The following is a 13,597-nucleotide window of genomic DNA, read 5'->3' as shown; positions in this document are numbered from 1 at the left end:
TCCTGCCATTTATACACCTGGACGTTTTAGTAGCGCAAAAGCGTGTTTACTCAAACAGGACCTGCCAAATCTTCAGGTTACAGTTGCATGGATTTAAGCACTACGCCAGCTTCTGGTCTTTCGACGTAATTTTTGTTATGATTGCACAGAAATGCAGTCCGGGTCTCACAGCAGCTGGTGCCCAAGATGGAATTTACCCCCAAGTATCCTGAACAGGCTACACAATTTGGGACCTAATGAACTCACAAGAAAGTTTATTAAATTGGGAAAGGAGAGAGAAAAAATAATTAATAAACAGCTTCACGTTCCCTGCAAATTGAGCTGCAAATGTGCGTAAATTCATTAAAAGTGAGCAGCAAGGCGGATTATCGCAGAACAGCAGATGCACCCATACTGGCGGAGACACACGCAGCCCTGCTGTCTGCGAGCTCACAGGAACAAATGAACTCAGAGCCCTCTGAGGTTCCCCATCTTCTCCGCTCTCTAATTAAACATTCCCACTAATCTGCCTTTATTTTTCCTTGGAGCTGGGATGAACCATCAAGCTATCATCCTGATATAACCTTCTCCCAGTCCCAGCCACGCAGGAAGCTAATTGCCTTCCACGTAGTTAAGCCTATAAACTCACTGATACTTGACTGTCTTCAGTGGTTATATTTTGTGAAGTTCCATGCTCAGACTTGTGTTCCTCATCATTTATTTATGTCCAGTTCTATTCAAAAGTTTTTTTTTTTGTAATAGCCAAATTTACATTTATTCGGAAGGCGTGTGCATGGGTGTCTGTGTGTTTAAAGGGGTTACCTAAAGTACAAACAACATTCATGTCCCTCCAATGGTACAAAAATGTTCCATGTTCCATTTCTGTACCTTAAAGGTACATTTATCTACAGCTGAGGGTACAATTGGCAGACCCTTGAGGGTATAGTCCCAGTGACAAGTAATTGTACCCTGAGATACAAATTGGTACTTTTTTTCTAACGGTGTATGTCGCATTTCAGTCCTGCATGATCCTGCTTACAAGGATCACAATTTAGTAAATTATGTTTTAAACAGAAAACATAATCAGTATTTTTAGGAGTATCGTCAAGTGTAAAGTCAACCCTTTTATACCCTTTTATATACACCTTGTCATTAATTAGAATAAGGCTTCAGATTTTTATAGCTAAAGTAGTTTAGTCTAATGAAGTGTGAATACTACAGATGGCTGTGATTTATTCACCTTGTTGCAATTCATTGGTAATAACTTATAAAAGAAGTATTTACAATATAAGTCCTATAAGAGCTTCAAAAAGTTAAGTGTACTTTTATATTGTATATATGCACTGAAGATTGGGCTTGCTATTACAACACATTCCAGAGATGCTGAACATGATTCAAATGCAGGAAATTTGTCAGTAAGGGCAGCACCTTGAGCTCCTAGTCACATCCGCAGATTGTTCCACAAACATGTTCCACAGTGTGGTAGGGTGCAATATTCTGTTGACAGATGCCACTGTCCTCAAGGAATGAAGAGGTCTGCGTGGCCTGCATAATGTCACAGGAGGTGTCAAAGTACCCTCTACTTGAAAGGCTGGACCCTGGGTTTCCCAGCTGAACTCTGCCCATAGCTTCACACTCCCTCTGTTGGCTTATTGTCTTCCTACAGTGCATCCTGGTGCCATCTGCTCCCCAGGGAAATGGCACATTTATACCCATCCATCCACATAACGTAAAAAGAAGCAGGACTCCTCGGACAATGTGACCTTCTTCCACTGGTCCAAGGTGCGTTCCCGATGATCATGAGCCCCGTTGCAGGTATTTTCACTGGTGGAGAGAGCTAAACATGGTCACTCTAGCTGGTTAAGAGCTGAAGGAGTTAACCAGGGTGACAAACTCCCCAGATCTGAATCCTGTCAAGCATCTCTGGCACATGTTGGAACAGCAAATCCATGGCGGCTGCATTCGACATCTTAAGGGACTTAAAGCATCTGCTGCAGACATCTTGGTGCCAAATACCACAACACACCTTCAGAGGTCTTGTTGAAGTTGTGAAAGAAAAAATGTATCTCTAAATGACCCTTCTATACCTTACCTCTAGTTATATAACTAAGTCACTGGCTCTAAACTGGTATAGAGGTAAAATCTTTATTAGTGAGATTATGCAAATTAACACGACAACATGCTAACCTTACTCCAGGTGCTTGCGCATCCAATAAATAGAAAGTACACAGTTACATACTTTTTCAACACCCACCCACAAGATCTTCATTGATAGAAATAGTTATAACCTGTCCAGCAATTTCTCATGCTTTGGTCTGTGCTTATTGCATGTCTGTATTACGATTATTTAGCATACTGTTTGATTACCTGATTGTCTATTGCTACATTGCTCATTGCGCAAGTGTACCTGTGATATCATGAGTTTTCAAGTACTTTGTATCTTTAGCTCAAACTATCGCAAACAGGATTCTCTCCTCCCAGCTGCTTACCTCTCTGTCCACCGTTACCAGGGCAACCTTCCCTCACAACCCCTTGCTTTTCCTCTTCAGCCACCAGATGTGTCCTGTCTTTCGTGCTATGACAATTCCCTTTAACTCGCAACAGGTCAGAGTGTCCTAGAGTGACTTATTCCAGTACATTGTCCACAAGTCCATGGGAATAAGCAACATTTTTTGTGCCAAAGGGATTTAATCAGAACAGCAATCCCATAATGCACCCGACGGTATCAGAACAGCAATCCCATAATGCACCCAACGGTATCAGAACAGCAATCCCATAATGCACCCAACGGTATCAGAACAGCAATCCCATAATGCACCCAACGGTATCAGAACAGCAATCCCATAATGCACCCAACAATATCTTCTTGCCTAAGGTCTAAGACAGAACAACAATCCCATAATCCACCCAAGCTTTGGCAGGTCACAGTTGTTTTCGTTGTTATCTTTCGTTGTTTCCCTTACAGCAAAGTAAACTACAGATCAAATTCCAAGCATCAAATTGTTGTCAGTCAGCATTACCACTGTTACAGATTTCTTCTAAAATCTACATCATTATGCCAGATTTTTCTGAGCCACATAGCTGAAATATGCCCCGTAACCGCAGTGGGGATTAAGCGGATACGATATTGGATGGACGAACGTATAGCTGGAATAGGCCTACTGTTTGGAAGACAATATCAAAGCTCATTTCACTGTTCAGATCGTGATAGTAAAATATTCGCGGAGTGTAAGAATTCATGAAACATATATGGGAAGTTCCAGAACTTTTCATAATGAAAGCAGAGCTGCTTGCAGAAATGAGAAATAAATCTATGCAATATTGATTTTGTTAGCAAGTAGCTCGCTATCTTCTGTCGATGAGCTTGCACTGGGTGATTATAACTAGGACAAAGAGGAATCCATAAGCATGCTTTGTATGAAGGAAAAAAATCATGACTGTACTGCCTGCTCCTGAACTATTCAAGTGTTAAATAAGCTGAGATTCCTTAAAGTTCCATGTCTTGCCACTTCTTGCATTTTTAAAACTTTAAATTTCTATGGTTTAGCTGTGCAAAGGTGTGTAAATATGCCTCAAGCAATAAAATCATTCAAACTCAAATTCAAAATAACTTTATTTGTCCCCGAGGGCCAATTAAAGGCATACAGAGCAGCTGAACAAGGACATAATGAGGTAAAGTGCAATAGTATTTAGAAGGTGCTGTGTAAAATTGCAGTCAATCAGGTAGATGAGAAATAAATAAATATGTAAAGGGACGGATTGTGGACGATTGACAACTGGACAACTAACCTTAGTTCAAACATCACTGAAACTAAACAGAACTTAAAATGTGCTAATACATCATGTTCTGCTGACTAATTATATTTGAGGAACATAATCAATATGTTATGATGCTGAGGAGCCGGCCAGTAAAAACGTACTTATTCAGACTGCTGGAAGGATTTGCAACATGCAAAAAGTTTGAAGTAGGACTGCAGAATTCTGCGTAAAATATTAATGCATTTTTTTTCACTCAGAATTGAAATTGTTTTTTCTCTCATGATTCTTGAGCAATATATTCTCTCTTTTTTGTTATTGCTATTACTGTTGTGTTACATATTGTCCATATGGTGATGGGAACACAATATGTTTAGATGTACGATATATCAGTATTGGTAAAATTCCTTAAAAATGGTAAAGAATTCATCATCAGATGTGTCAATATTTAAACTTCATCAATATTCAAAGTTAACAATACCAGAGCTAAAGACAGAACTGTTGAAAAAATGGAGATCGTTACATTTTCCATAGTGGGGGATGAGGCATATTATATGCTCACTCACATTTATTAAAGGTCATGTACCCGCCTGCAATGCTGCAGATTGATCTTTCATTTTCCAAAGAACAATGTAACACGAGCTGGTCATTCCGCTTATCTGTGCGACCCCCCCCCCCCCCAGAGTGAGCAAGTGGGTCAGAAGATAAGATTGTCAATATCAGGGATATTACTGAGAAATATATTGGTTATCGGTATCAGTCAATATTTCCACATCAGTGCATCACAAACACACTAACAATATGACTAATGCGTTACTGAAACGGGACTGTCACATCAGCTTCGCAACTTATTTACAAATGCAACAAATGTTAAACAAATTTGCTCTTTATTACGACACGTGTTTCTCTACCTCCTCTTCCGGTTACATAATGTAGCGCAGTCCTGTCATTTGTTACGCCTTTGGCCGGTACAATAAGGGAGTGCTGGGTTTGAAGCAACTAATCTCCTTGCTGTGCTGACGTGGCAGAATCGGTGTCATGAGAACTAGGTTGAAGAGCGAAGGAGGACCCACTGTCATCTTTAAAAGGAAAGGAACAGGTGATAGTCTCACGTAAATGGCAATCTTCATGTTTGATGCCGGTCGATCAAGCCAAGTCAATTTATAAAACCCTTTTTAAAACACAAAGGGCTCTATTTTCCACCAGCAGAATGCGAGACGTGGTTTTGCTAGTTTGCACCGGTGTATTGCTAGTCAAATGATTTTGCGCTCGCTTTCCACTCATATAAGAGTGGTGTTTTTAAATGAGGCGTGGCTGGGCGCATTGTTGGCGAGTTGCTATTTTAAGCCGGTGAAATTACATTGTGGTTTTGACCACCGATATCCACGTCTAACGTCAGTGGCACATTGTTAAATAGTATTTAAGTGGCGCGTTTTACAAGCATGCGGATGCATGACACTCGTTATTGATACAAATACGCGGTTGAATGCATTTATGGTATTTTGTTATTTTATTTAATTTATAATTTATATGATTTATTATAGAGTACATTTCACGTAATCACGTTGTTAAATGAAACACCGACAGAAGTAAAGAACAAACCGTATCATTAAAAAATCTTTCGACTATCAGAATTAAGCACTTACTGTAATTGAAAGGGCATTTGGAGTGCTGAAAATGTGTTTCGCATATTTAGTTAAGTCAGATGGAACATTTCAATATAGCCCTCAGAAGGTCACAGCATTCTTTGTGCCATGTTGTATGTTCCGTACCTTTGCCATGCGTGATGGATGTCTGTTGGACATAAATGGAAACACATTACAGGACTTCAGAAGGCGTGATGCTGAACTGCATGTGCCGACGCCAACAAAAGAGTGTACGCCGGCAACAGCGCGGGCAAGGAGGGATCAGCTCGCAGAAGAGCTGAATCGTCTGTAGCCTGGTAAACTGTGAGAAAAATAACAGCCCCATTGCCTTTTATTTGAACTTTTTAAAACAACTTAAAAACTGCAGGTTATGTTTTGTTTGAACAAAGATTGTGCTTTTATTTATATTTTACAAAATGAAGACCCAAAATTAAAACAAAAAACCATAAAAGAATAATTAAGTCCCCGTTCCCAGTCGCTGTGCTCGTTCAGCATCCCCATCTTGTGCCGTCATGATACCGCTTTCGGCGCTGCGTGGATAATCTGGTGATGACAGAAAACGAGGACACACTTGCTGCTACCTCATCCCACGCCTCATTCACCTCAAAAGGAACAGTACTGCTCCCATAGATGACGTGTTGGATTTAAACGTCTTATGAGATGGAACACTATTCGGGAGCAGTATCTGCAAAGGCACTGTCACCCTTAGTTTTTAACCGAGACTGTAGGACTAATAGAAGAAACTGATCAGGAGTGGACCTCAAAGATCTGACCAGTTTGAAGGTGCAGTAGATTGACAATACAAGATGGGGCAAGCCCATTTAAGGCTCTGAATACGAGTAAAATAACCTGACCTAAGTACCCTTGACCTAAAATTAAACTTGAAGACACCACATTTCCCATAAAGATGTCAAAATCAGTCCCTGCCTTGTGCTGCTTTGTCTTATTTCCCTGTTTGGCCAGCAGGTGTCACTGGCCATTCTGTTCCTCTCTTAGTTTTGTAGCCCCTTAGTTCGTAGTGTTTTCTCATGCTTCCCAGGCTGCCCTGTGACTGGATGGGTTACACAGGCAGGTAGAAATCAAACATCTCTGTTGAGGCCATCCTCAACCATTTGCTAATTATGATATTTAGAGTTTATATTGATATTTGTTCTTAAATCTTGTTGGTTAGTTTTGTGATTCGTTCTCAATGTCTTTAGTATAACTGTTCTCACCTGTTTGTTGTTACTGCTGGTTCCTAGTATTTTGTTTAATGTCGATAGTAATAACTGTCCCTTGCTTCACCCTCATTATTTGTGTATATATGTGCCTGTACTTGTTGCATGCTTAGTCATTATATTGCAATGCATTTGTCCTTGTGTGCTTGTGAATCTGTTCATTGTTACTTATTCCTTTGTGTTTGTTGTACCCTGTTAAAAATCTTGTTTAATCTATTGACCTGCATTAGATTCCTCATGGTCCATTTTATTTTTAGCGTCTTTCTGAGTTCAGTTTATTAATAAAGCTCCCGTTATGTTGATAAACTGTAATGGATCATCCTTCCTTCACGCCCTACCATACGTCAAACTGAGTGGGGGGGCGATGGGAGGGGCAGCAGTAGAAATTTACTAGGTGTGGTTGGAACAGGTGGGCTCTCTTTAGCCAGGAAGCGCTGATGCTGCTGTGCCTTTTTGATCGACCAGGGAGCACGATGGAATGCTGAGCTGAAATCAATAAACTGCATTTTATATGCAGTGATGCTCAGTTTAGGTTTATAACCTGTGGAGAGCAACTGGGATACAGTCTTCAGTCAATCTGTTTGCCCAGTAAGCAAACTGGTGTTTGCCAGTTGTGCATTCATAATGACCCTTTACTTTAACGCAACATGCATTAGCAAACAGAATGAGAACCATACAATTTTCTTGAAACATCCCGTCAATGGGTGCGGTTCAGTCTTGGTGGAACTTTTTACTGGGCTGGGTTTTGTTGGAGAGGGATGGTCATGAATATTCATTCACTGGCAGTGACTCGTGGCAAGGGCAGTGAATGATATGAAATGAGTGGGCAGCACTGAAGACTGCAGCCGCAGCTTCTTCCACGCCGGCAGGCGCCAACACGTGACAGAACCCACGTTTAACCGGATGCTTTTCAACTCTTACTTTCAATGCAAGAGAGTATAGACAATTAAGAGCTCATCTACAATGCATTGCCTCTAAACCGCTTGCGTCTCTGGTTCTCCAAACTCTGTCGCCCCCCCAACTGCTTGGGTCACATCTCAGCGCTGTGGGGAGATAGCAGGCCTTATGCGGATAGGAGGCGTAGCTGAGCAATAGCTGGCCCCAAAACGGTATGAGAGAGAAGCTCAGGATGCCTGGAGGTGAACAATTTCTAATGAGCATGTTTTCGGTTCCCACGTTACTTCACTCTGAGACAGAAACCCTACAATCCCACCAAAGGTTTTCCTTTCAGCCCAAAGCCTTAAGGGAATCTGCACTGATTCGGAAACAGCACCAAAGCATAAGAGACCCTGTCTCCTTTCCTGAGGGTGGGGGCTTTATATATGTTTGACAGGCACTATGGAGGAAGCTCCCCTCTGCTCCCCCACCTCAATTAGGCACATCAACGCCGCAGGTTTCACCTGCCTTATTTTTCCTGGCACGTCTGCAAATGGAATCATTTTAGGCGGGATCGTTCAAGCAAATAATATGCTAATATATCACATAGGCAGCTGAGTCACACATGCCTCGGAAATATGATTTGAGTCGCTCATCATTTAAAATTTTCTCACCTGAGTTAGTGCCCCCCTCCCCCCAAATATATATTTTGTAGAAATAATGTGGGGAATATTTCCAGGTAAGGCTTTGTTTTCAATCATTTTGATGGCATTATCGGTCATAATGAACAAAAGATAAAAGATCACCGGCCTTAATAATGCATAAACATTTGTTACTTTCTGGCCCTGACAAAACGCATTTGATTGGCTAATAAATGCAGCAAATCAGCCAAGTCCATATTGCTCTCAAGTGTAAACAAGGCCATTGAGAAGTAGCGGACAAACTTGCTGTGATGCCACCCCAAACATTCCTGCATCTCTCTTGGTGACACCCCACCCCCACCCATCCCTCCCCTGCCTTTGAAGGTGACCTCAAACATCACCTTAATCATAAGTACACATACCACCCCCCCCCCCCCATATCAAACAGGATCAGCATGGACCAGACGTCCATTCAATGATTAAGGGCCTTCCTAGACACATGCTTTTTTTATTAGGGCAAACAGATCACTGTACCGCTCCTTTTAAACTTAAAGTACTTCAATTTCTAAAAAAAGTCAGACCTAAAATAGGCAGTGAAATTACCAGTACTTAACACAGCCCCCCCCCTAAATCTGTTAGGTACTGAGCATAACCTAGACTAGGCACCTTTCAAGGAAGGAACCACTCACCGCAAGTGAAATGCAGCCGGTCAGCTTTGCTTCCCTAATACCACACATCTGGCAACCCTGTTTGCGACCCCCTGACCCCCGACTCTGTCAGCAAATCTGGCGGCTTCAGTTGATGACAATTATGAGATTAGACTGGTAGATGCATTCAGATCAGTAAACAGAGTATCAGAGTGATGTGTGGCTCAGCAAGCTAGGACTCTGTGCCTATGATCGGAAGGTTGTCGGTTTGAATCCCAGGGCTTCGACCCTTGAATAAAGCCCTTCACCCCAAATGTTCCAGGAGCACTGGATAAATGGTGGATCTTCTGCTTAGACCCCAAGCTTTGCTCTCACCTGTAGGTCTCAAGAAGGTGAGTGAGAGGGGATATGAGAAATGAACCTTCCAATGTACTTGTGCAAATTGCAAATGAAGCATTATTTCATATGAGGGATCATCCATTCATTATCCAGTGCAAGGTCAGAGTGAACCTCAGCACAGGGCACCTTAGATTAGGAGCGTGTGCATTAAGGGGCACACATGCAACTAACAGAGGCCACTAACCACTGGCATCCCATCCAGGGTGAACCCCTGCCTTAAGTCTGGTGCTGCCTGGGATAAGGTCCAGGCTCCTGTACAACACGTACCCAAATACATGTCCATAGCATGTAGGACGAGACCAGAACAAACCATGGCTCTACCTTTTCAGAGGCCCTAGGCAAAGCTTTACTACGACCCCCCCATTTCACTTCCTCCGCAATGCAAGCAATTCAAAACCCTTTCGGCACCCGCCTAGCTACAGCCCACCGTGCATACACTCCACACGCACCCAGAGCCTTGGGTGAAATTCAAACCAGCGACCTTCAAGACCTGAAGGCCAACATCCTATCCACCAAGCCAACCTCCAAAAAGCTCCGGTGTTATAAATAGCCCAGATGTTTTTTGGAGGGTCTCACAAAGGCAACGGAGAATGACTTGGATCCATTAGCATAATAACACCCCCCCCCCCCATTGTTCACACACATTATGAGCAACATTGCTGATGATAGGAGCCTGGGTAGCGACACACTCGTCTCAGTATCGGAGTGTCACCCTGCGATAAAACGTTAGCTCTCGGCGCACGGGGCATAAATCCGAGAATCAGCTTTATAGGGCATCAATCACGGCCCGCAGCTGAGTGGCATGGAGCTGACTTACATCCATCAGCAAAAGAGCTTTTTTAAAAAAAAATATGGAAAAAGAACATGATTATGTCCGTATGTCTTTGGCTTGGCAGTGTGCACAACTTAATTCTGCAGTCTCTGAATTCCCGAACACACCTTCAAAGTCTACTTAAAGGACAAGCTGGAAATTTAACGACTAGCAGTAGTTAATAGGGTCAATTGAGTGAAAGAAATCTCACGACAAGCACTTCTCATAATTGAACATAACTCCCGGAAGGCTCACCTCAATGGCTTCATGGCCTGATGGCAACCAGTCCCATCTCAAGCAAACGTGAAGGGCGACATCGCTAATAAAACCATTAACTGACATTAAGAGACACCTACAGCCCGGTCTACCTACTTCTGGCTTTCACTAAAGTACGTAAGGGATCGCTCGCATCAAACACAGCATCCATTCAGCCCTTCAGTTCCCACTGAGCCTCTCCTGAATATTGACCACATCTGGTTTATCAGTTAATCCTTGCCTGGTATGGAACGTGCCACCACACCTAATACCTGTGACATAATCTGCTTTCTCAGTACACATCCTGCCTGTTCTCCTAGGTTTCCTTTCTTTCAGAATTGGCTATTTGCCATAGATTCCCTGTACTAACATATGCCCGTGTTTGGACAGCGGATTTATTTACTTCTACCTGGTTTTCGAACCCTGCGCCAGCCCTTGTACTACGAGTCTGGAACTAAACCCAGAAATGAATACTGCTTGCAACATAATCCCCTGGCTAACCTTCTGTCATTACCGTGTCAGGTGACTGATCTCAAGCTGTGCTGATTGGATGAATAATGCCTGCAGCTATTTACCACTAAAACAAAGCAGACATTGCTTCAGGTTAGCCTTCTCATTGGCTATATAAACAATGACTAAACTATTAAATGAAGCCATTGATGAAAGCAGTGGTACTGCATGGGTTATGGATAATTAATCTGATTTTGATACAATATATTCAGATCAGATTATTCAATCACATTAGATTTATGATGGAAAGCTGGTCTGATTTGCTTTACCATAAAAATATGGAGTTTATATAACTGCTGGTATAGTCCTCCCTGACATCAGCGATAAAACACCATCCAGCGCCATCATATTTCATTTGACGAACTGATTGTACACCTGAGTCCCAAGATAAGTATTATTATTCCAACAACACAGTCTAGCACCAACTATTGTGAGACATTAGACTGAAACTGAGGGACATATCTGCTGCAACTTCATTGACAATCCAAGAGATCTTAGGAGCAAGCTTTTCAACCAATCAAAGGGCGGTACCATAGCAACAGTGACGCCACGGCTACAGGTGCACATCCCCGCTCTCAGTCAAGCACGAGCAGCCCCGCAATCTGTGCACCGACGTCCTCCACAAGGAGCGTGGACACGCGCCAGCCTGCCCCGCCTGCTTTAGCGGCGGTACGGTTAACGAGGGGGGGAGACGTTTCCCGGAATCGCCAAGTGCCGTTCCGTTGCACTGACCAGCCAGCTAAACGAGGGAAGGAAAGTTAGATCATTTTTCAGTTGATTGCGTCACTCTGTGGAGAGTGCATCATAAACAGACTCCTGGAGATAACCTGCTCAGAATAGCCAAACACTGGGGATTGTTCCCGCAACCGGCTCACATACACTGGCGAATATCCGCACTTACTGCCCAGTACCTCCCTCTAGGAAATCCACGTGCTCCCAAGGAAATCACAGGTACATTTACTGAGAATTACCGCCAAAGAACACCGGGGATTATTCCCGCGGAACTCTCGAACGCCCTGGGGATTAACCCCAGAGAAAACACGTGCATTGTGAATCACCCCCTAAAATGCCCTCCCCACTGGACAGTACCCCCTCAAGAACACTCATATGCCCCCTTATGGAACACCACAGAGCATTAACTCACATCCAGTAGGGATTATTACAAAAATCTCATATTTATGTACCTGGTGTATTACGACCACAAAGTCATCACATTTAGGCTATTGAGAATTAACGCCATAGAACATTTGCATCTTTCTGGACTCATTACCATATTGTACACAACGACCCAAGTGTTCACGAATCTTCCAATATAACATAGCAGATTATATGACAACATTATAGATATAGATAGAAATAACTACGGTCAACTTCTTGTGAAAAGAACAACAACCTGTTTAAGTTCCAAACAGCTGCTTAATATCTCATTTCCACGTGTAACTTTAAACACATTGACAGCTCTAAAAAAAAAACAAGTAGAACGCGAAATGAGTTCAGTTTGTCATTAATATATTCGACTATCTTACAAAATAGTTATAATGAAAATGGATGCTTACCTTGCACAGTTTCTGGTATCGGGGAGAGGATATAGCCATCTTTTGCAGTCGGTGTAAGAAGACCACCACTTTCTGGAGAGAGGTCCTTACCACAGCCATCATTTTAAGTTTTCCCGACTTCGGAATGCTCTTTAAGAACTGCATGATTCCATAAGCCGAAAACTCGCTCTCACATTGCCGTGGCTCCCTTCGATCGCTCCCTATGATCTGCACACACCGGTGGGGTCAAGGGGTCCCCTTGGGCAGGGGGAGGTAGGAGGTCTCGTCCCAGAATATCGTGACGGAAACCTAGGAAAAAGACACGTGTGCGCAAGTCTAAATGCTGTCCTGCTAGAAGGTGATGGTCTACTGCTGCCGGTATTAAAGACGAAGGGAGAAGGTCCCAGAGGAGTTCGCCGACCTTCGCTAACAGCCTGGTGGCTTTTTCCACCCGCTCGGCTTTAAGGACAGGGTGGCATCTCTTCAGCCGGAGCGCAGAGAGGTTAATACGAGCAAGAAACTCACTCCGTATCTTCTGGGGGCCGACGGGGGGTGAAAAGAACAGTGACCACTAGAGAAGAGGGAGAGGAAGCAAGAAAGAGTGTGAGTCACCGAAAGGGATAGAGAGAGAGAGAGAGAGAGAGAGAGAGAGAGAGAGAGAGAGAGAGAGAAATGGAGAGAGAGAAATGGAGAGAGAGAGAGAGAGAGAGAGAGAGAGAGAGGGAGAGAGGGAGAGAGAGACTCCACGCTTTATTTCGAATTAGGATAAACATAGAAAAATAGTACGTAATATGCACACATTACTTATTTTTAATGAGGACATTCTGTATTATAACTAGTATAACACAGAGACCCATAAATATACAGTAGATTTCTTACAGACACTTTTACTGATGCTGTCAAATTGCACTGCTTTATGGGGTTTCACTGTCTGGGTCCTTAAGTAGGCTAATGGTCTGATCAGCGTCATCTTAGTTACGCTAATTAATATTCTGAATTATGAGGATAAGTCTACTTGTCAGGGTCATATCTATGATTATCAGATTGTTATAAAAGTCGTTTCCATTTCGGGCTACACGTGATTGCAGTAAGTGAGTCGTAATCGAGTGCTTAAGAAAATATGAAGGTTTTTTTAATCTCCAGCCCCCAACTTGTAGGCTGCGTAGGGTAGAAACAAAATTAGCTAGGCTACATCACATCAACTACTTTTTTGAAAGTAATTTACGTAAGCAAATAATAATTGCGATTTATCTATATATGCACAAGTAATCGCAGTTTTACGTAACAGGAAGAAATTCAGAAAGTGGTCCTTGCGTAATTTTTCA

General features: G+C 42.7%; 1 protein-coding gene across 5 annotated transcripts in view; it reads right to left on the bottom strand.

Annotated features, from left to right (window-relative positions):
• The window catches only part of LOC125707894 (utrophin-like), a 62,021-nt gene extending 49,137 nt beyond the window's left edge, over positions 1-12,884 (bottom strand). For 4 of the 5 annotated variants that reach the window (XR_007382387.1, XM_048975310.1, XM_048975309.1 and 1 more), the window contains exon 1: positions 12,294-12,884. Coding sequence is in view for 4 of the 5 variants with exons in the window: in XM_048975310.1 (XP_048831267.1) it covers positions 12,294-12,437 (144 nt within the window). In the remaining variant the exon portion in view is untranslated. The remainder of the gene's footprint in view (positions 1-12,293) is intronic. The other variant, XM_048975308.1, reaches the window with a different exon arrangement.
• Between the last annotated feature and the right edge of the window lie 713 nt (positions 12,885-13,597).

This window comes from Brienomyrus brachyistius, chromosome 14 (genome assembly GCF_023856365.1).
Source record: "Brienomyrus brachyistius isolate T26 chromosome 14, BBRACH_0.4, whole genome shotgun sequence".
Taxonomy (NCBI): Eukaryota; Metazoa; Chordata; class Actinopteri; order Osteoglossiformes; family Mormyridae; genus Brienomyrus; species Brienomyrus brachyistius.
Note: the sequence above shows the minus strand (reverse complement) of the source record. Positions and strands in the feature narration are given on the sequence as shown.